The 22,199-nt window shown below is 37.1% G+C and overlaps 1 protein-coding gene across 1 annotated transcript in view; it reads right to left on the bottom strand.

Moving 5' to 3' along the window:
• Positions 1-22,199, bottom strand: part of PIBF1 (progesterone immunomodulatory binding factor 1) — a 159,390-nt gene that overhangs the window by 98,420 nt on the left and 38,771 nt on the right. The window contains exons 6-9 of the mRNA XM_080916617.1: positions 21,036-21,169; positions 16,641-16,749; positions 15,932-16,113; positions 13,106-13,231 (exon numbers count right to left, since the gene is read on the bottom strand). Coding sequence (XP_080772743.1) covers positions 13,106-13,231; positions 15,932-16,113; positions 16,641-16,749; positions 21,036-21,169 — 551 coding nt within the window. The remainder of the gene's footprint in view (positions 1-13,105; positions 13,232-15,931; positions 16,114-16,640; positions 16,750-21,035; positions 21,170-22,199) is intronic.

Raw genomic sequence — 22,199 nt, 5'->3', positions numbered from 1 at the left:
TTGGGGTCAACAAACAAACAACAAACAAGCAAAAAACAACTAAACTTATTTTAGTCACTTAACCTAAAAAAAATTCTACACCTTAATAGAGTTGTAATATAGAGAAGCAGGACATAACACGAATGATTTGCTCACCCAGTGTCTACAAACCCTTATGGTGCACTTGCAGTCTAGTGAAGTACAGGGAGTTTGTATAGCAACCCTGGGACATCGAGCTTGAGAAAGGCTATTGTTAGCATCCAGTTTCTATCTACTCTGCGGCAGTGTTTCTTAAATCACATCACTGCACTCTCAGAGAGAGCTAGCCCCGGTACTACGATTTGGTTTCTTTACCATTCATAAAATTATCAGTAGTGAGACATGGAAACTCACATGGTTTGAGTACATGCATGTGATACACACTGGATAAAAACGCCTAGTGATCACACTTGCTGTACCCATACACAATGCAGTTGTTTTGCACGGTAACTGAATAACTATTTAACATTTCAAACACGATACCGCTAGAGAAAGAGTCATTAGCCAAAGTTTATGAGCCACTAATAAAATAGTTTTAAAAATTGATGTAAAGGTCACTCTTGTCAAAAAACAGTAACAATGTTTTTGTATGTTATCTGTAAATAGAACTGCTTTCTTAAGTAGCTATTACAAAATTATTTTTAAGTGTCATCATGATTGCAATGACCTTAAAAACTATTCTATTATTAATCCAAATAAAACATAAAAAATAAATTTTAAAGAACATAATTCTCCAAGTATCTTAAACATTTATCTATTTTTAATCTAAGATGACCTACATATTTTAGCCAGTAAATCACAAATTAGTTCAAATTCTTCTTTGTAAAAATAGCCTCATTATTTTAAATGTGATTTAAGGAATGGAATTCCAAGTGGGTCACATCAGCAGCACTAGAGTATGAATGTTTAAGTTGTATGGAGAAGCCTCAATCACTCAGTATACTTCCTTTCTAGTCACAAAGAACATTTAGAAGTAAAGCCAAGCCACAGAGAGTCAAATAAAGAGTCATCACTAGAGAATAACAGTACATCTGTAATACAGTCTGTACCGTCCAGCTGACTGGGTGCTGTGATAAGGCATAAATAAAATTCCAAGGCCACATGGAAAAGGAGGTAATTACTCTTAACTGTGTAAGTGGCATGAGGGAACGAAGGAGGCATTCTAAAAAGCAGCACATATATTAGAAATCTAAAGGACAAATAGCTAAGACAATTCTGGAAGACAAGACCAAAGTAAGTAGGGAAAGTTTTACATGCCCAGGGTTTTACCACTAGCCTTTCCCCCTAGGTGTCTGCAGTAAGATTTCCATGGAGTTTTGTTCTCTTCATTGGCTGTAATACCTTCCATAACTAGTCTACCACCAATAGACTTTATACTTGCTTAAGTACTATCAACTGACATTCTTCAAATTAAGTTTGAGACAGATAAATTGAATATAGTCTTCTATTGGCAACAGTGTTGACAGTAAGCATACAGTGTTCACCATATACTAGGAGCTGTTCTAGGTAGTTCCTATATAGGATTTGTTGTGGTTAAAGGTGAAACATCCCCATACTCATGTGTTTGAACACTAGGTAGCTAGCTAGTTGCGCTGTTTGGGAAGGTTGTGAAACTTTTAGGGAGGTAGAGGCTTGCTAGAGGAAGTAGGTCACTGGGTAGGTCTTGAGGTTCTATAGTTGGCCCTAGTTCCTGCTTGCTGTCTGCTTCCTGAAGACAGTTATCAGTAACAACCAGGCCTCTAAGTCTTGCATTCAGGCAGTGATGGTTTGAATTAGAATGTCCACTGTGGGCTCTTTGGGTGAATACTTGATCCCAAGCTGGTAGAACTGTTTGGGAAGTATTAGGAGTTGTGGCCTTCTTGGAGGAACTATGTCACTAGAGGGAGGCTTTAAAGTTTCAACCAGTAAGTTCTCTCGGCTTCTCAGCTACTACCCAGTGCCATGCCTGCTGCCTTGCCCCTGCCGTGATGGACATGTCTAACTCTCTGACACTATATATGTCCCAAGGAAACACCTTCATCTCTCAGTTGCCTCGCTCAGAGTGCCTTATCACAGCCATTGAAAAGTGGTTACGATGTCCCTCTCTTGCCTGCTGCTATGTCTTCCCATCATGACAGAATGACTCCTTTGGACAATAAACCAGAATACAACCTTCTTTAAATAGCTTCTTGTCAGGTATTTGGTCACAGGAATGAATGGAAAAAGTAGCTAAAATATAAAATAGTAACTTGTCACAACTCTACCAATCATACATTGTATCATTTCCATTTGCAAATATGTTTCAGGATTGAAACACAAAGACTCAGGACTCAGTCCAAGGTCACACCTTAATGTACTCTCTAGAGTCTGAGTGTAAATCTATTTTCTACCCAGATCCTATGCTCTGAATATGTTGCCTTTTTCAGGACGCCTTTCTTTCATAGGCATTTTCCTCCCTTGGGATATTCTGGCATTATGTGATCTGTGCTGCATGACTAGATCACGGTGCAAACAGATGTCAAACCAGAATTAGGCTCAAAAGAATTGCAAATATATTATGCATTTGTTTCTATGACCCACAGTGTACATGCTCTTTTAAAATTAGACTGGTTTGACAAAACACCAGATGCACTGCATCCCTGATACAGATAAAACAATAAGTTCCTCATAATTAATGAATAATCCATTTTCAAATGTTAAATACATTAAGGGATGTAATAAATATAATTATAGAACAAATAGCAGGGATTCAAATGTTTCTCAAAAGAGAAACTGGAAAAATTGACAGAGGCTATCTATAGCATGTATAAACTAATGGGGCTGAGATTTTAAAAATCCACACTGAATGTAACAAAATGTAATTAGAGACATTGAAACATGACAGGAGCTGCCAACTGGCTAATATAATAAACATTTTATAATAGTCTTCAGCATCTTTAAGAGCTTGGGTTTTGAACATCCTCTACTGGATCCATCCCACCAACCTGAAACCCAGCACACCTAAACCCAAGAATGCTAAAATCTTGAATTTAAATGGTGTCTTTTGCATATGATTTACAACAAGGACCCCCTGTATACTTTCAATTACTCAAAAAGCTCAATACAATGTAACACCAAGTAAGCTGCATTGTAATGCTTAAAGAAATAATGGCAAGAAAGTCACTGGACCTTTCATTTCAACATAATGTGATTGGAAGTATTTATGATGTGCACTTGGTTAAATGAGTAAATAGAGAACCCACAGATAAGGAGGCTGGAAATTAATTAACTTTAAAAACAGTTGTATGCAAAAACTTATTTAGACAGCTAAGATTTCACCACCAACCTATTTCTCATGATTCTTTCATGTTGTTGCCCATTAACTTCTCTTAGGTAGGCATAAAATTTTCCTATCTGTTTCAGAAGAAAGGTACACTGAAAGGAAGAATGAAGAAAGAAAAAAAAGGAAATAAAAGAATGGGGCATCCCAGGACATAGCAAAAGAGGGTACTATAGTAATTAGAACAGAGAAACTAACATAAACTAGACATTGTTTAGATAAGTAGGAGATAAGTCATAATACTGAACAAGAATCTCTTTTTCTTAATTTTTTAAAACGACTTTATTTTACAAAACAAAGATAAATGTACAGATTTTAAACATTTTTTGCTTAAAATTATACATTTTTGTCAGTACTGTTTTTTCAGATATTAAAATAATTTTTACATAAAACTATGTGAATATATTTTTTAGTCAGTACTTGATTTTTTTCAAGGGCTTGACAGTATGCATTGAAAACCTAATAGTTACAATGAGCGTAAAGTACATGCAAAACAAAACGCAACATGGAAATAGTCAAAGTCTTCTTGTTTTGTAAGTATTTTTTTTTTGTTTTGTTTTCTTTATTTCTTGGACTTCATATAGTCTGTGAGTTGTTTCTGGGGGAGTGCAAGCCTCTGGGGTTAGCATCCCAATATCAGTGACTGCATATTATGTCTGTTCTTTTGTGACTGGGTTATCTCACTCAGGATGATATTCTCTAGATGCAGCCATTTTCTTAAGAATTTGGTTAAGTCAAAGAATCTCTTAAGTTACATTCTAATAATTTATCTATATAATAACGGTCTAATATTATAAAAAAGATTGCACATCTAACATGTACTATAACATCATCTGTGTAGTAGACAATTTAATATATATAAGTATATCCAAATATTGCTTATAACAGAAGCATAAAAACCTCAACACCAAAAGTAAAAACAGAACCAAATAGAATGGAGTATATTTTCTCATTTCGAGGACATAAAATTCCTTGCATTAATGAACTGAATCTAAATTTATATTGGTGCAAACAATGTTAGAAAAATTGAAAATTTTTAGTTTTCGACTGGCCTATAACTTTTCAATCTTCTTGCCTCAGCCTCATGAGTTCTAGTATTAGAAGAACATGCTATTGTACCTAAAATGAATTCTTATTTAATAATTTGCTATGAAAAGCTATATATTTTAGAAGAAGAAATATTTTGAGATCACTGTTGATTGAAAATGCTATAATTTCCTATTCTTCTATTATACTTAGTTCTATGATTTGAATGGCCATGCCTTGCCAAAGTGGTGTTTAAATGTGATTGCTGCTGTAAGAGTAATAAGAGGTGCTCAAGAGGTGAACAGGTTCGAAGGTATAAGCCTTTCTGAGTGGGACTGATGCTGTTAAAAGGGGCAAGCCTGTCTGCTTTTTGCTCTTTCACATGCTCTCTGGCCTACTGCCATGTGAGGATGGAGGAAACAGGCCCTTGCCAAATACTAGCACCTTGATATTGAATGTCTCAGCTTTCTGAGCAGTGAAATATTAAAATCCTGTTCATTATAAATTACCTGGTCTCAGGTATTCTTTAAAGTAGCAAAAAAAGGCAAAGTCAACAGCAAGTGCTCACATGGAATTTTATATTTCTAGCTGTGATTATGAACAAAGTTGGTAACCAATCCATATCAAATTAAACATACATACAAGAGAAGTCCATAGGCATTTTACGAAAGAAATTTACTCAACAAACTTAACAAAAAAGATAAACTCAGTTAAAATTCATCAAGATGCTGTGGTTTAAAGAGTGGTCAGAGGTCACTATTAAATGAACCTAAATGGTGGATGGTTAGCTGAGTAGCTTCTGTATTGGTCTCTAGGATCATCCCTGATCAATCGTCCATTAGAAACCTCTGTGCAGGGCTGGAGAGATGGCTCAGCAGTTAAGAGCACTGACTGACAGAAACTGAGGAAATTCAAGAAATCATCAGATCCTACTATAAAAGCCCATACTCAACAAAACTGGAAAATCTGGAGGAAATGCATGAATTTCTAGACAAATACCAGGTACCAAAGTTAAATCAGGATCAGATAAACCATCTAAACAATCCCACAATAACTAAAGAAATAGAAGAAGTTATCAAAAGCCTCCCAATCAAAAAAAGCCCAGGACCAGATGGGTTCAGTGCAGAATTCTATTAGAAGTTCATAGAAGACCTAATACCAATACGCTCCAAACTATTCCACAAAATAGAGATGGAGGGAACACTACCCAACTCATTCTTCAAAGCCACAATTACTCTCATACCTAAGCCACACAAAGACCCTACAAGGAAAGAGAACTTTAGAACAATTTCCCTCATGAACACTGATGCAAAAAATACTCAATAAAATTCTTGCAAACTGGATCCAAGAACACATCAAAGCAATCATTCACCATGATCAAATAGGCTTGATCCCTGAGATGCAGAAATGGTCCAATATATGGATATTCGTCAACATAATCCACCATAAAAACAAACTCAAAGAAAAAAAAACCACATGATCATCTCACTAGATGCTGAGAAAGCATTTGACCAAATTCAACACCCCTTCATGTTAAAAGTTTTGGAAAGAACAGGAATCCAAGGCCCATACCTAAACATAATAAAAGCAATATACAGCAAACCAACAGCCAACATCAAACTTAATGGTGAGAAACTTGAAGCAATTCCACCAAAATCAGGGACTAGACAAGGCTGCCCACTCACCCCCTACTTATTAAACATAGTACTGGAAGTCTTGGCCAGAGCAATTAGACAGCAAAAGGACATCAAAGGGATACAAATCGGAAAGGAAGAAGTCAAAATATCATTAATTGCCGATGGGATGACATACTTAAATTATCCCAAAAATTCCACCAGAGAACTTTTACAGCTGATAATTTCAACAAAGTGGCTGGATATAAAATTAACTCAAACAAATCAGTGGCCTTCCTCTACTCAAAGGATAAGCATGGTGAGAAAGAAATTAGGAAAAAGATACCCTTCACACAGTCACAAATAATATGAAATACCTTGGTGTGACGCTAACTAAGCAAGTGAAAGATCTGTATGACAAGAACTTCAAATCTCTGAAGAAGGAAATTGAAGATCTCAGAAGATGGAAAGATCTCCTATGTACACAGATTGGAAGGATCAACATGGTAAAAATAGCCATCTTACCAAAAGCAATCTATAGATTCAATGCAATCCCCAACAAAATTCCAACTCAATTCTTCATAGAGCTGGAAAGAGCAATTTGCAAATTCATTTGGAATAACAAAAAAACCCAGGATAGTGAAATCTATTCTCAACAACAAGAAAACATCTGTTGGAATCACCATCCCTGACCTCAAGCTATATTACAAAGCAATTGTGATAAAAATCACATGGTATTGGTACAGAGATAGGCAGGTAGATCATTGGAATAGAATTGAAGACTCAGAAATAAACCCTCACACCTATGGTCATTTGATCTTTGACAAAGGAGCTATAAACATTCAATGAAAAAGGGACAGCCTCTTTAACAAATGGTGTTGGTTCAACTGGCACTCAGCATGCAGAAAAATGAAAATAGACTCTTTCTTATGTCCTTGTACAAAGCTCAAGTGCAAGTGGATCAAAGATCTACATTACACCCGGTACACTGAAACTATTAGAAGAGAAAGTAGGGAAAATCTTAGAACACATAGGAAAAAGGCAAAATTTCCTGAACAAAACACCAATGGCTTATGCTCTAAGATCAAGAACCGATAAATGGGACTTAATGAGATTGCAAAGTGAGGACTAAGTAAGGCTAAGGACACTGTCAAGAAAACAAAATTGCAGCCAACAGACTGGGAAAAGATCTTTCCCAACTCCACATCTGATAGAGGCCTAATATCCAAGGTATACAAAGAACTGAGGAAATCAAATTTCAGAGAATCAAACAATCCTACTAAAAAATGGGGTACAGAGCTAAACAAAGAATTCTCAACTGAGGACTACTGAATGGCTGAGAAGCGCCTAAAAGAACTCAACATCCCTAGTCATCAGGGAAATGCAAATCAAAACAACCCTGAGATTCCACCTCACACCAGTCAGAATGGCTAAGATCAAAAATTCAGATGACAGTAGATACTGGCGAGGATGTGGAGAAAGAGGAACACTCCTCCACTGTTGGTGGGGTTGTAAACTGGTACAGCCACTCTGGAAATCAGTCTGGCGGTTCCTCAGAAAATTGGACATAGTACTATCTGAAGACCCAGTTATTCCACTTCTGGGGATATACCCCAAAATGCGCCAACATACAACAAAGACATATGCTCCACAATGTTCACAGCAGCCTTATTTATAATACCCAGAAGCTGGAAAGAACCAAGATGTCCTTCAACAGAGGAATAGATACAGAAAGTATGTTACATTTACACAATGGAGTACTACTCAGCTATTAGAAACAATGACTTTACGAAATTCTTAGGCAAATGAATGGAACTAGAGAATATCATTGTGAGTGAGGTAACCCAGTCACAAGAGAACACACATGGTATGCAGTCACTGATAGTTGGATATTAGCTCCAGAAACCTATGAATACCCATGAAACAATTCACAGATTTTATGAAACTCAAAAAGAAGGAAGGCGTAAATATGGAAGCCTCAGTCTTTTTTAGAAAAATAAAAGAAAGAAAAAAAATAATCGTGTACCCATCATATATTATTATGTAACAAATTTTGTGAGCTATAATATTTTATAAAATAAATATTATTAAAAATTTTTTAAAGTTTCAATGCTGAAATCATAAAGCAGCAGCAAGTTAGGGGTTAAATCCACCTCTATATTTACTACTGTGAATCCAACACTCTCAGCTCAAACACACTGAGCAACCCTGGCCAGTATGGTTCTACTGATGTCCCAGGCCATACTCCTAACCACGTCTTTCCATACATTCTATGTATCCCAAAATGAACTGTGGATACCTGCATAATTATGTAAAATCTGAATAGCTAAGTGTTTGTGTAGACATAGATGTCATTGTGTCATCGTCACCATTTCACAGAAAAGCAATGAAATTATATACATACATACATACATATATATATATATGTATATATAAAGAACACTGACTGTTCTTCCAGAGGTCCTGAGTTCAATTCCCAACCACATGGTGGCTCACAACCATCTGTAATGAGATCCGATGCCCTCTTCTGGTGTGTCTGAAGACAATCACAGTGTACCACATACATGAAATAAATAAATAAGTCTTTAAAAAAAAAAAAAACCGAAAGAAACATCTGTGCAGGCTTCCTTGTAACAACTCAGTCCCATCCTGCTTTCCCAGTTTCCCCCAGTGTGTAGAGCACTGTATACATACTGTATACACAAAGCATGTATGTGTAAACTCTTGCACAACGGGAACTCACCTCTGATCTACGTGAGACAGCCTACACAACTCACTTGAAGTATCAGTGACAGAAAGACACACCCAGAAGGATGGGGTAACAAAGGCGAGCTGCTACAAAGTACATTTATAGCTACATGGAAATACACCAAGCTACCCGTACCACCCCACATTCAGATTAATCCAGTGGAAAAGACCAAAAAATTAAAAAATAAAAGAGAGAAAGACTTAATATTCACAGAAATTTCAAAATTATACAGATTATCCAGTAAGATGTGAACAAGAGGAGTGCTAGTTTCAACACTAACAAGGAGACTGACTTTTAAAATTTAGAACAGAACCTCTGTAATTTAGCTTCAAATTCATACTGGGCAGATTAAATACTTTCAGCTGATAGCGTAAATAAAACCAGATAATATAGAAAGCTGTTTAATATCACCAGTTTTCTAGGGCACCATCACGTTTGTCACCTAGGTTCTTGAGGACTTTTGGGAGACAGTCCATTGTGATCAAGACAGCACCGACAGGAAGGAAGTACAATTACAGAGCAAAGCCACTCTGATGGGTACACGTAACGTCACTGTTCAGTTACTTCTGTACTGATGCCTCCCTTTCAAACACTGGAGTTGCTGAGTTTCAAGATTCTTTGCAGCAAGGAGAGCCTACTGAATGAGTCTAAGAGCTTCATACCCTGTACTACAAGAGTTTCTTTTCTCTGCTTACCAGAACATCTTACATTAAAGGTAGTTTTGTGTTCTGGAAAAATTCAATTGCCTTAGTTTATTGCCCCTTTATTTTCTCTCAGAAGTGATTAGGAAACAAGTAAGTTAGTCATTGTGTGTAGACCTTCTATATTTTTAACAATGAACTTTAATGTAATAATTTCATGTTACCAGTTAGCTTTTATGTAATTACCATTTTACTTAAATTGTCATCATATAAATAAAATGGTTTTTATTATACACAGACAAAAAGCATAAAGTACCTATATTCATATTATATATTTTATCACTTATAATGTACTTCTCTCATGTACTACCTAATTCAGACCTCATGGGCTACTGGTATTAGCTCATTCTTATAAAAGCATAAAGGTAACTCAGAGTAGAAAGTACCTTTTCCACCCACTAGTAAGTGCTGTAAATGGTAGAGATGGGATTTCAGGTTAGTCTTTTTGCTCAAAGTCTTTCATTCATAGAATGTCATCTTTTCTTTTTAAGAAAGGGCTTGGGCAACCTCTTGAATACTGGCATTGCAGGTATGCATCTTGCTTTGGAAAAAATGTCTTATTTTGAATCACGTAAGAGGAGCTATACACTTTACAAAGACCTAATAAGCAAGTTATTTATATAATAATTCTCCTCATTGAATTGAATTTCTCTTATTCTGTCTCCTAGCTACCAAGGTTCTTCACTACTCTTAGCTTCTCACTCCCTTCCAAAAAAAAAAAAAAAAATGTAACTATAAATAAACAAGTGGAAATACTTGATACATTTTAACTCATAATTTAATAGCACACTGCTGATACACTATAAAGGATACTATTATGTAACTAATTTCAAAGACAGGTTAACTTACCTTGTTCAAACAAAACTAATATGTAAAGATTTTCTGAAATTTTTGTTTGTTTTCCAAGCTAGTTTGTGTGTGTGTCTGTGTGTAATAGCCCTGGGTATCCTGGAACTTGATTTGTACACCAGGCTGGATTCGAACTCATGCTCATAAAAATTGGCCTGTTTCTGGTTCCTGAGTGCTGAGATTAAAGCCATGTGCTACCACACCTGGCATAAATTTTGATTTTGTAAAATAAGGAATATTAAAACCTTTAACTATTTGAAATTGTAAGGTTTTATTTTTTTATTTTTTAAAAGTTTATTATATTTGTTTAATCAAAACAATGTTGTGAAGCTAAAGTAATATAAAAACACTAAATTTTTCTTACCACGTATTTTTATGGAAGTTTTCAGAAATTATTAAAATTGGCTTACAAGAAAATTGTCCTCAGCATCATTCACTTTGTCTATGTGTGTGTCTGTGTTTTTTTAAATTAGGTGCTCTGTATTTACATTTGAGATGTTATCCCTTTCTCTCTGTCCTGCTCCCAACACCCCTGCCCTCAATTTGCCTTCACAAAGGTGCACTCCCTCCTATTCACCCTCTTCACCCCAGTGCCTTGGCATTCCCTTACATTGGGAAAATGTTCCCTCCCTGGACCAAAGGCCTCTTCTCACACTGATACCAGCCACTGCTATCTTCAGCTACATATGCAACTGGATCAATAGGTCTCTCAATGTGTGCTCAAAGGCTGGTGTTTTAGGTCATGGGAGTTTTGAAGGGTTTGGTTGGTTGATAATGTTGTTCTTCCCATGAGGTTGCAAATTCTTTCAGCTCATTCAGTCCTTTCTTTAGCACCTTCATTGGTGTTCCCATGTTCAGTCCAATGAAGTTGTAAGGTTTTTAAAAGAACTTGCTAAAGAACTTTTAAAAAACTTTTAGAAAGACTGAAGGGGACAGAGTTATAATTATAGTTTAGATTTTCCATAATGAAGATTCAGTCACATAAGTACTGGGACAGATTACCATGAAGTGATAAACAATAAAAGCAAGCTTGTCCATATAAGCTATTTAAGTGTCCCTGAGTTAGCACAACATTGTGTCACATTTTGGCGCCATCTGGTGGCAACTGTTTATTATAGTGTTAATACCTACAGGTTAGTCTAAAATCCTGTGGTTGAATGGAGCACCTAGGTACAAAGCCCTTCAATTTTCTGGTTAGGTGGTATGAAGGTTAGTTTTAATTGTCGATTCAACAAAGCCCAGAATCACTTAGGAAGAGTCTTCGTGAGATGTTGTCTAGATCAGGTTGGCTAGTGATGGGATTGTCTTGACTGCATTAACTCATGTGGGAAAGTCAACCAGAATGTGGGAGGAGGTACCACTCCTCAGCTTAGGGCATCAACTGTTTCATGGAAAAAACAAGCTGAGCACTAAAAGTGCATACATTTATTCTCTCTGTGCTCTTAACTGCGGAAGTGAGCTTGCTTTGACTTCCCAACAGGATGGATTTGTGAGCTAAAATAAGCCCTTTCTCTCCTAAGCTGTTTCTTGTCAGGATGTTTTGTCTCTGCAACAGAAATGAAGCTTAAAGGAAAAGTTTCCGTTCACTGTGCACATGGATCCAGAATAGCCCTGCAGATAAGCAAAGCTGCTGCTGGTTATCCTTTGAGAAACGCCTGCTGCCATTTTCCTATTCAACTTTAGCAAATAACTACACTAATTTGGAGACAGTCAATACATCTAAACTTATGCTAGGCTAAGATGCATTTTAAATTATTCTCTTTGTTCTTTTTTTTATGGAAAACTGAAAAAACATGCAATTGTCACAATAATTACATAGCAAAATAATATATAGTGATGGCTACTGTTTAGGAAGAATCATGCTGTGTTATGAAGCGGTACCATACATTTTAAGGTTAGGTAAAAAACCTACAAAATGTCTAACAGGAATAAATGAACTAAGTAGTAAGTGTTTATATAACATATACCATCTCTGTCAGGGTTCTCTGTCATGTACAGACCTTTCTCTTGGTGAGGTGAGATCTGTAAATTCACTACTATTTGGATATCCCATAGGTACTTCTAGTGGAACTAAACTCATGTTTCTGTTAAGGCCTTTTATTTTTCTAATGTTCTAGCAAGTATAATCACCACCCACTAAGCTGCTCAACAAGGAATCTGATATTCTTAGTGTCCTGTTAGGGCTTGCTGGGTCCACTGGAGAAACATTGTGCCCATCTGGCTGAGTGACACTTTGGTGGGTCACGTGTTTGGGTGGAAGCATAAGGACATCAGGGAAAGGGGATAATGAGGAGAAGAAAGAAAGGTGGAAGTGGGGAGGAAAAGAGAGGACAGAGGCAGGAAATGGTTTAGACAGCACCTGAATGTTAGAGTTACACATGAAACGAATGGGGGGGGGGAATGCATAGCATGTAGTCCTCTAGTGCCCCCAGCTACGAGACGACCTAGCACACAGCAATTCCAAAGTAACTGTGAGGGCCAAAGTATTCCTCAGTATGTCTGATGTAGCATCCCTCAGGACACACAAAGTAGGTAACATTGCATAGTTTGCTATTTCAGTTCTTACAAGTATCCAAGAGAAATGGTTCATGTAACTTTTGCTGCCTTGTCACACTTTAATTTTTCTCTTATTCTCGTTTTCGGTCTAAACTGAGGTAATAGGAACGAGACACATTACAGTAAAAAGACCTGAAGTATAATAAACCTTTTGTAATCAGCTATCAAAGAATTCAGAATTTTAACATTTGCATTAAATTTATATTTACAACTATTAAGAAATAAATGACATTTAATTTCAGTAAAATTCTTATAATCCCAAACAAGCTTGCTCAATCTCTATCTCCCTTTTTACCTGTTTTCTCGTTCATACATTTCCCTAGAGGCACTTCGAAGCTGATCAATTTCTATATTAGTTTTCAGTTTGATTTGTTCCAGCTCATCATGTAGTTTATTTTCATATTCTGTTTTATAATGGTCTCTGAAAAGACAAAAGAAAGTCAGTTTTTATTCACAAAAAAAAAAAAAAAAAAAAAAAAAAACTATTGCTCTCCAGGTAAGATTTTAATACACTGGATAAAGTATGCTTTTACAGTATGTTTAGAAAACTTAGCCACTTTAGAATTCCTAAAAACATTGTTGATCTGTTAAAGGCAAAATTTTAACTTAAAAGTTATTCTTTTATTTTTACTTCATGTGCATGGATGTTTTGCCTGCAGACATGGGCACCCTATGCATGCGGTACCCACAATGGCCAGATGTTGTTAGATTCTGAGACTGTGAGCCACAGTGTGGTGTGGAAATTGAATGTAGGCTCTCTGAGGAACAGCCAGAGTGCTCTTAACTGCTGTGCCATCTCTCCATCACCAAATCCTAACTTTTTAGTTTTCACATGCTGATAAATATAAATAGCCTAAGGATTATGAAGGCTATTAGTACAGCACATACATATTTAGCAAAAGAAAGACGGGAGACTTGAGATGCAGGCAGGCTGAGTCTGAGACCTGTGATCTGAAAACCTTGCAAAAAATGCCTTCTCATTCTTCTTTCATAGTTTACAGTCCAAGAGATACAAAGTATAAGTATACCTACAGTTTCTTTAAAATGGTACACACACACACACACACACACACACACACACACAGACACACACACACAGAGAGAGAGACTTTCAAAGACAACTAAAAAGACATTAGGGTCATGGAACTCTTTTTGTTTGAAGTTCTCAGAACTAAACTCAGAACTTGGTGTATATTGGAAAGTACTCAATCTTTGAACTATGATCTCTACCCAGCAATGGGATATTTAAAAAGATACTGTTTAGAAGAAATAACTTCTGAGTAGTCAATGTGACTTAGCAGGTCAGGGTGCTAACTACACAAGGCCAACAACCTGAGTGTGACATCTAGAACTCATGAGGAAAGGACAGACTGACTCCTCAAAGCTGTCTTCTGATTTCTACATGAGGATCCCAAGTCTAATAATAACAGAGGATCCAAAGTCTAATAATAACATTGTATGCTCACAATAATGAATAAGCTGGAAACCAGCCAGCCAGCCAACCAACCAACCAACCAACCAGCCAACCAACCAACCAACCAACCAAAATCCTTAAAAGAAAATAAATCACATGCACATATCCTACCTAAAATAGGCTTGTCTTTTCAACAAATAGTTCTGAGAACCAAATAAAGATCTGAATGTAAGGCACAGAGCCTTGAAGGTACTAGAAAAAATATAGGAGAGAGCTCCAATAACTCAGGGGAAAAAAAGAACTAACAAACAGGATCATGTGAAATTAAAAAGCCCTACAAGGCCATGGAAAAAACAACTATGATGAGAAAGTCCACAGAGTGAGAGACAAGCTGTCAGCCATACAGCGGACAGGGAATTAATATCTACAATTTGTTTAAAATAATTATACAACTAAACAAATATCCAGCTGACTTCGATTTGACAATTTTCAGAAGAGACATACAAGCGGCAGAGAGTTCTATGAAAGATACAATCAGGGAAATGGAAGTTAAAGCTGTACCAAATCTCTACCTTGTTCTAGTCACTTTCTACTCTCTCTAGAGAAGCACTATCATGAAAAACTGACAAAAATCCTAGCAAGAGTTGGGGGGTGAGTAGGGCAGACAAAGAACACTTACGCAGCTCTACTAGTGCAAATTAATGCAGCCATTGTGGAAATCACTACAGAATTTCCTCAACAAACTGAAAAGAAATCTACCATACGATACAGCTCGACCACTCTGGAAGACAGCACACTACATAGACAGCTGCAGTATACACTCAGCCCTGATATCTAGCAACAGGTGAATAGACAAAAAAAAAAAAAAAAAAAAAAAAAAAAAAAGAGAGAAAAGTCAACAAAATGACTCAGCAGGTGCAAGTTCTTGCTGTACAAGTCGGATGATGTGTATCATCAGATTCCATGGTAGAAGAGAAACCAACGTCTGAAAACTTCTCAGACGTCTACGCATGCGCTGTGACACAAGCTTAGCATACGTACAATAATAAAGGGTGGTATATTCGTACAAATATGTACGTATATTTTATTCATTAAAAATAAGAGAATGAGGGGCCAGAGAGATGGCTCAGGGTTCCAAAGTTCAGTGTCCAGCAACCACGTGGCACCACTGTAATGGACGCTCTTCTGTTGTGCAGACATACAGGAATATCCATAAATAAATAAAACAAAAATAGAAAAATAGGAAAATGAAATCAGACCATTTGCAAAAATCTACATAAAATTGGAGATGATGTTAAATGAAAAAAGGCAGATTTAAAGAAATCCATTTTCTCGCACAGGTAGAATTTATGTTATGAAATTATGTATATAAATGGGGGTGTTGGGATGAGAGACAAGGGAGTACTGAAAAGTGGTGAATATGAACATAGGATATGATGTACACATAGGAATAATTTTACATAAGCCCAAAATTTAATAATAATAAATATATGCTAATTAAAAATTAACTACAGAATATGCCTTTGTTGTTACTGGCAAACCACAATATCTCTAAGAAATCAACTAGAAAAGAAAACCTAGAAAGGAAACAAAATGAAAAAGATTTCCTCAATGTAGACCTTAAACTACCATATTCCTACAGACCAATTCCCACCCACTCACAGAGGGATCATCTACATCTACTACAAGCAAAGCAATGAGTCTTGCCTGGATGTGACATATTTCTCATACATCTCTTCTCTAGCCTTTTTGGTCTCTTCCAGTTGGACTTGCAGCCTTTCAAGGCGGTCTTCCTCATGGGCACAGCGCACACTGAGCTCCATATTTTGGCGATTGAGGTATTCTTTATCTTTCTGCAGCAGAGTGACAGTCTGCTGCAAGGTGACCACCTATGGCATCAGAGACATGTCCAGAGTGAGGTGATACTTTTCCAGGTTGACTCTATTACCTTGGCTTACTATGTGTATCAGACAGAAATCACCCCACACCTTTTGTGGGTGGGGGTATGTGGGGTAGGTTTTGAGGTAGGGTTTCTTTGCAGTCCTGTAGCCTTCTAGTCCTGGAACTAGCTCTGTAGATCAGGCTGGCCTTGAACTCAAAGATAAGCTTGTCTCAGGTGCTGGGATTAAAGGTGTGTACCGTCACAGTCTGGCTAGAAAGTTTCCATTTAAGTCTTAGCCTTGAACTGTTAATGCAAAAAAAAAAAAAAAAAAAAAAAAAAAAAAAAAAAAGCCTAAGTCTCTGTCTTTCCCTGTCTGTCTGTCTGTCTGTCTGTCTGTCTGTCTGTCTGTCTGTCTGTTCCTTCTTTCTGGCAACTACATAAAGAGGAGAAAAATAAGATTTCTCTGTAATTTTATCCTGGGCTATTTGTTCATCAATATATAATAAAGTATAGTGAGTAGAGGCAGGAGCTTACCTCTTTTGATAATTCATTCCTTTCTTTAGCTTGAGCTATATGAGAGGCTTCAAGTATTTCATGTTTTCTTCTAACCTCGAGCACTTCCTGTTCAAGAGCATCGCGTTCACTATAAAAATAAAATCACAAACACATATAAATACAGACACCTCTTTCCCGACTGCAAAAGCTAAGTGGCAGGAAGCTGACCAGAGCCTCGGGGCTTTTGTGTATCTCTATGAATGTTAGTGTTAGAGCATCAATATGTGAGGTGTGTTAAGCCGTAACATACAGTATGTTCTAAGGTACAGTTTCACTTCTCCCACTGTTGCTTCAGACACGCTCTCACTGAGCCCACGCTAGCCAGGAACTCAGAGCAATCCGCTGTCTTGGTTTCCCATGCTGTAATCACAAGCCATCTCACAGGACTTCAACCTTAAAGCCAAAGCTTTTAAACAGCTAAAAGAACTGAAGCATACATTCACGCTTTTGTAGGGTAAAAAGCTGTCATAACTTACTACTGACCCTTCAGGGCGACACATAGACAGGTGGGCAGGCATCAGGACATTGCTTCACTCACACGTGGCTTTATGATTGACTCAGATATTTTAAATCTCTCCTTTCAGAATAGCCATCTCCCAGAAGTATGAACCTAAGAATAGGGCCAAAACCCTCCAACAGGTATCTCTAAAACCAGGCACAGAAATTTGCCCCTAACTCCTCTTCCCTACTTAGAACTTGGCTTTGAAACTTGACTTCACTGACTCCTGGGCTGCCACTGGAGAACTGTTTTCTTTATACCACTTAGATGATATAAACATCCTACTGCTATTAATGATTCTGAATCAAATATTATCAGTGAGGCTACAAAGCAGCAGTCATACACATGTGTTTATTAGTTGAAATGTACTATTCAGATCTTCCCCATTTACTGCTACCATCCCCTCATAGATTTGTATTCCTTCAGTGGGCTTTAACTGTAGTTGTCAGTATTTATTTTTTTTAATGTTTTTTTAAGATTTCATTTTGTGTGCATACGCCATTGTTGTCCTCAGTCACACCAGAAGAGGGCATCGGATCCCATTATAGATGGTTTCAAGCTACCATGTGGTTCATGGGAATTGAACTCAGGACTGCTAGAAGAGCAGCCAATGCTCTTAACTACTCTCCCGGCCCCATGAGTGTTTATTTTTATACGTAGGTTATAAACAGAAATATACTATATTACATTTGATTGGTTGAGGTTCTTTAGCTGACTACTGTGGTATTAATTGGAACTAAACATTTCAATATGATTTTGTCCAGTGTATTACGCTCTTCCAGCTTCCCTCTCTTTGGTCCTTGCCAAGAAACAATGGCTGATCCAGCAATGTTCAGAGTCCAAATATTAATTTTGAAATAGTACTTCCTGTTACTAGAAATCAGAATACACTTGGTCAAGGGAACTAAATTACAAAATAAAGCTGGGAAAGTTATGTTATGCCAGAGGCTGTAGAGCTGTTAAGATGAAAGTGATGCAGATATAAGTTGGTGTTTTTAGCTGCCACACAGAATTTTATGTAGAAACAAATTACTTATTCAGAAGCATTTTAATTCTAGAGATGACATGATATCTACATACCGATTAATTTTGCATATTTGTAAGACTTTACCAAGGGGCATATGTCCAGGTTGCCTAATATTTTCATAATTTCTTTTATTCTTTGCAGTGTTGCTGAGTGAAGCCAGGATCACACTGCTTGACCAATGAGCTGGGCCTGGTTTTCTGAATCAGGATTTCGGTTGTAGCCCATGTTCACTCAAGAACTCATTACCCCCACCTCTGCCCCCAGAGGCTGAGATTACAAGACCGTAGCCGCTGTACATAGCTCTGCATGTTTTGTGAAACTCATTTATAAACAAAGGGTTCAGCTGGATCCCCTTCTTTCTTACTGTCCTATTTTTTTTTTTACTGTTTATATTTTTGTTACTGTCCTATTTTTAACATAATTGCCTTTTTTAAAATTAAGGTTTTATTTTTCTTCTTGATTTTTGTTATTAAAAATAAGAACATAAAAATACTATAATGAACACCCATTCTAACTGTGACACCATGAACAAGTCAGGGAACTCTGGATTAGTCAAATGCTTCTTGGGAAGAAGTTGGAGGAAAAGAGGATCAGTGGGAGTGGAAGGGACAATAGAGGGTAATAAGGGGCGAATATGATTAAAAAATATATATGGAAATGTCATAATGAAACCCACTATGTTGTGATTTCACTGATAAAAAAAAATTCAGTGGTATCTTACAGTCCCTAGCACTGATTTGAAATTTCTAACTTTTGCAGACAGGATTGACAGTTAAAGCCTAAGTCAAAAATCCAGGAAGAAGTCTCTAGCGAGAAAATCAAAATATTCAAGACTGCAAACTTCAGAGGAACACTGCACTGTCTGGGAGGTCATTAGCAGAGATCTAAGCTCTCACAGAGTGACCTTGGGGACAGCTAAGTCATCCTGAACAATTCAGAGTTACTATTTTTTCAGCTCTCTCGTCTTACCAACTGCCCATATCCCAGAATCAGATTTATTATTAACTTCAGATATGTAAGAAGTTAACTTTTCATTACTATGGAATAAAAATGAAGAATGTCAGAGGAGAGGGACGGAGATTGTCCCTCACACATTCTTCACGTATTTGAGACAAGCATCCCACCTCTGAGGGGCAGTCCTACTCTCCAAGTCACATTTGGAACACTACAGCAAAACTGTTTTAGAAGAGGAGCTTTCCTTTCAGACGGATGCATGGTACACCATTCACACGACACATGGCATCAGAGGCAGCACAATGCTCTATGACGTGAGGCTGAAAATCATGAGTGAGGTGATGAACCGCTTCAGAATCCAACAGGTTCACTTGTTCGAATTTTGGTCTTGCTTTTCGAAAGCCACAGCTAACAGCGTGCCCATTGCTCCGCTGAAACTCTTAGTAAACGGCTCTGCCTAGAAGCCAGGTGGTACTGGTAATGAGAACCCACCAGCTAGGGATGTTCACTTCCTCCTGTTTCGTGTCCTCCGACATTTCAGGCATGATTACAGAACTGTTTTGGAAGAAACACAGCAAGAATCTGGGGGTCTGGCTTCTCCAGCCAGGTCTGTGTTTGCCTTATTTCTAACGTAATCTTTACTGATTATAAAACTTCAAGTACACTTCTAAAACTTGTAAGTGCTCTTTTCCTTCTGGTTCCTAGGAAGCCCTTCCTACCCAGATGCAAAGATGTAAGTAAGTGTGCAGGCCGGGATTGGAAGTAACAAAGTTGTCATTTTGTTCCTGTAGGGAAAGCACCTTTGGTTACCTTAAGACAGGAGTTCAAAGTCACTTGTCTCCCTCTGTGCCCTGTATGATGGTGTCTCCACACATGTAGGTGCAGCTGACAGATAAAAAAAGCTGATAATGTGTCTTCTGTATATGAAAGGTCAGCTTTTGAGGAAACCAGGACTTCTGTACTCTCTACTGAATGGATAATCAAAACTAAGTTCTACACTACATATGTCAGGGTAGATAAAAATTGAAAAATAAAATATTTATCTCTGTGTAAAAAAAAAGAAACCCACTATGTCTTATTAATATATGTTAATAAAAACTTAATTATAAAATGTTTCTTTTGAAATTCAGCTTCATTCAGGAGTCCACTGAACATAGCTCTCATAGATTTCAAGATTAAATTATTACTATATTTAGGCATAATGATAAATACTAATACAAACCACATACTAGCCAAGGTGGGAATAGAAGTATCACTGTCATTTGCTAAATTTTTGTAAATTCACTTACAGCATTATAACTATCACTGACTGACTGACTACTTCACTTTAAGAATTTTACCTGGAGCAGATCTACCAAGTGAACAAGTACGACAAGCCTACCCATCTGTGAAGATACGGTACTTACACACTTTAAAATGGACACAGTACTCCCTTGGGTAATCTTATATGACAAAACTCAGGTTTGTAAGGGATACACTGTAGAAGCTCATTAAATACAGAACAATAGAGATTCACTCCAGTTAAAGGAAGACTGTTCTCACAGTTACCCAGCAGCAATGTACTTGGAAATGTTCTTACAGCTTTGTTTCTGACAGTGGAAACCTTTCATCTCAAGCTGAAAAATCACTCGAGAAAATTTAAACACTTAAATTGACATGAAATTCATCACCTAACCCTTAGAAAATATTCTCATATGGTATTTTACAGGGTTCTAATTTCTTTTCTATGATAAAGCGTGGCAGCAATTTCTACACGAGCTAGAAAGCACCAATACCATGGAGCTGTGTGCGCTTCCACAGCAGGAGAGGGAGAGTAGCTGTGGGGGTTCTACAAGGGTGGGTGGCTGGGGTGAACACTAGGAGTGAAAACCGCATGGCCACCCGAACAATTTACCTCTTTACTTTGTCATAGTTCTCTTGTCGGTAATCGCCTTGCTGAACGAGCTGCTTTGTGTCTGCTAATTCTAAGGCCAGACGTTGACATCGAGTTACGAGTTCAGAGTTGTTTCTCCGATCTTCTTCATATGTCTGTAAGTCAAATGAAGAATTTCATATTTCAAAGTGAACACAGTAGATCATACTTTATATTAAGTTTTTCTGCCAAGAACTTATAAATTTCCTTATATATAAGGACACACACACACACACACACACACACACATAAATGTTCTTATAAGTAAAGTAAAATATGTCCAAATAGGTTATATAGTTACTCAAAGATAGGTCATCTTGGATTCACAAGATTATTTGTAAATTAAATTCAAAATATTGAATAATTTCTACATGTCTGGTTTAGGTTAGATACTGTACATACAAAGATGAGTAAGACAGTTTCTTTCCACTTGAAAACACAAAACAACCAGTGAATAGCAGGTTCCAAATTTGAAAGACCACTGTGAGAAATTTAAGGATGGGGCACTATGCTTCGGTTGGACACCATGCCTCATACGCTAGGGTTCTTTGTGAGAACAGAATGCTACTTAGCTTACTATAGGATTTAGCTGAGGATGCTCTATTACTTCCCAGAGGATCATCCTATACATAATTTAATACCTACATCCTAAAAGAAGATTCAGTCAGCCTCACCTGAGCATTATTGGTTATTTAAATGTGTCAAGAGAGGGGGCAGTTCTGTGATTAGGAAGCAGGTTCCAGAATTTAGTTTCTAGAAGTGAGTAATTTACAAAATGACATTTGTCTAAGCCCTGGTGTTACCTCATGGAATTCTTGTAAAGATTATATCAAATAAACACATAATAAATGTACATTAGGTAAAAATTAATGTCTATAATATTTTCTATTTGCTTTGACATCTTAAAGGATCACAGACAAATTTATAGTATAGTAACTAAACAAAGACTATAATATAATCAGAGAAATATACACACAATACAAAATTTGCAAAAAATTAAAAGATGGGCAAGAGATAATACACCCAAGTAACCCAAAGAGTTAGATGTGTTAGTCAAATAAGGTGAGGGTTAGGGTCATCCTTAGGTTGGTGGTTCTGGTTCTATAAGAAATCAAGCTGAGCCAGCCATGGGACGCAAGCCAAAAA

The sequence above is a fragment of the Micromys minutus genome (genome assembly GCF_963924665.1).
Source record: "Micromys minutus genome assembly, chromosome: 5".
Classification (NCBI taxonomy): Eukaryota; Metazoa; Chordata; class Mammalia; order Rodentia; family Muridae; genus Micromys; species Micromys minutus.
This window is presented reverse-complemented; position numbering and strand designations above follow the sequence as displayed.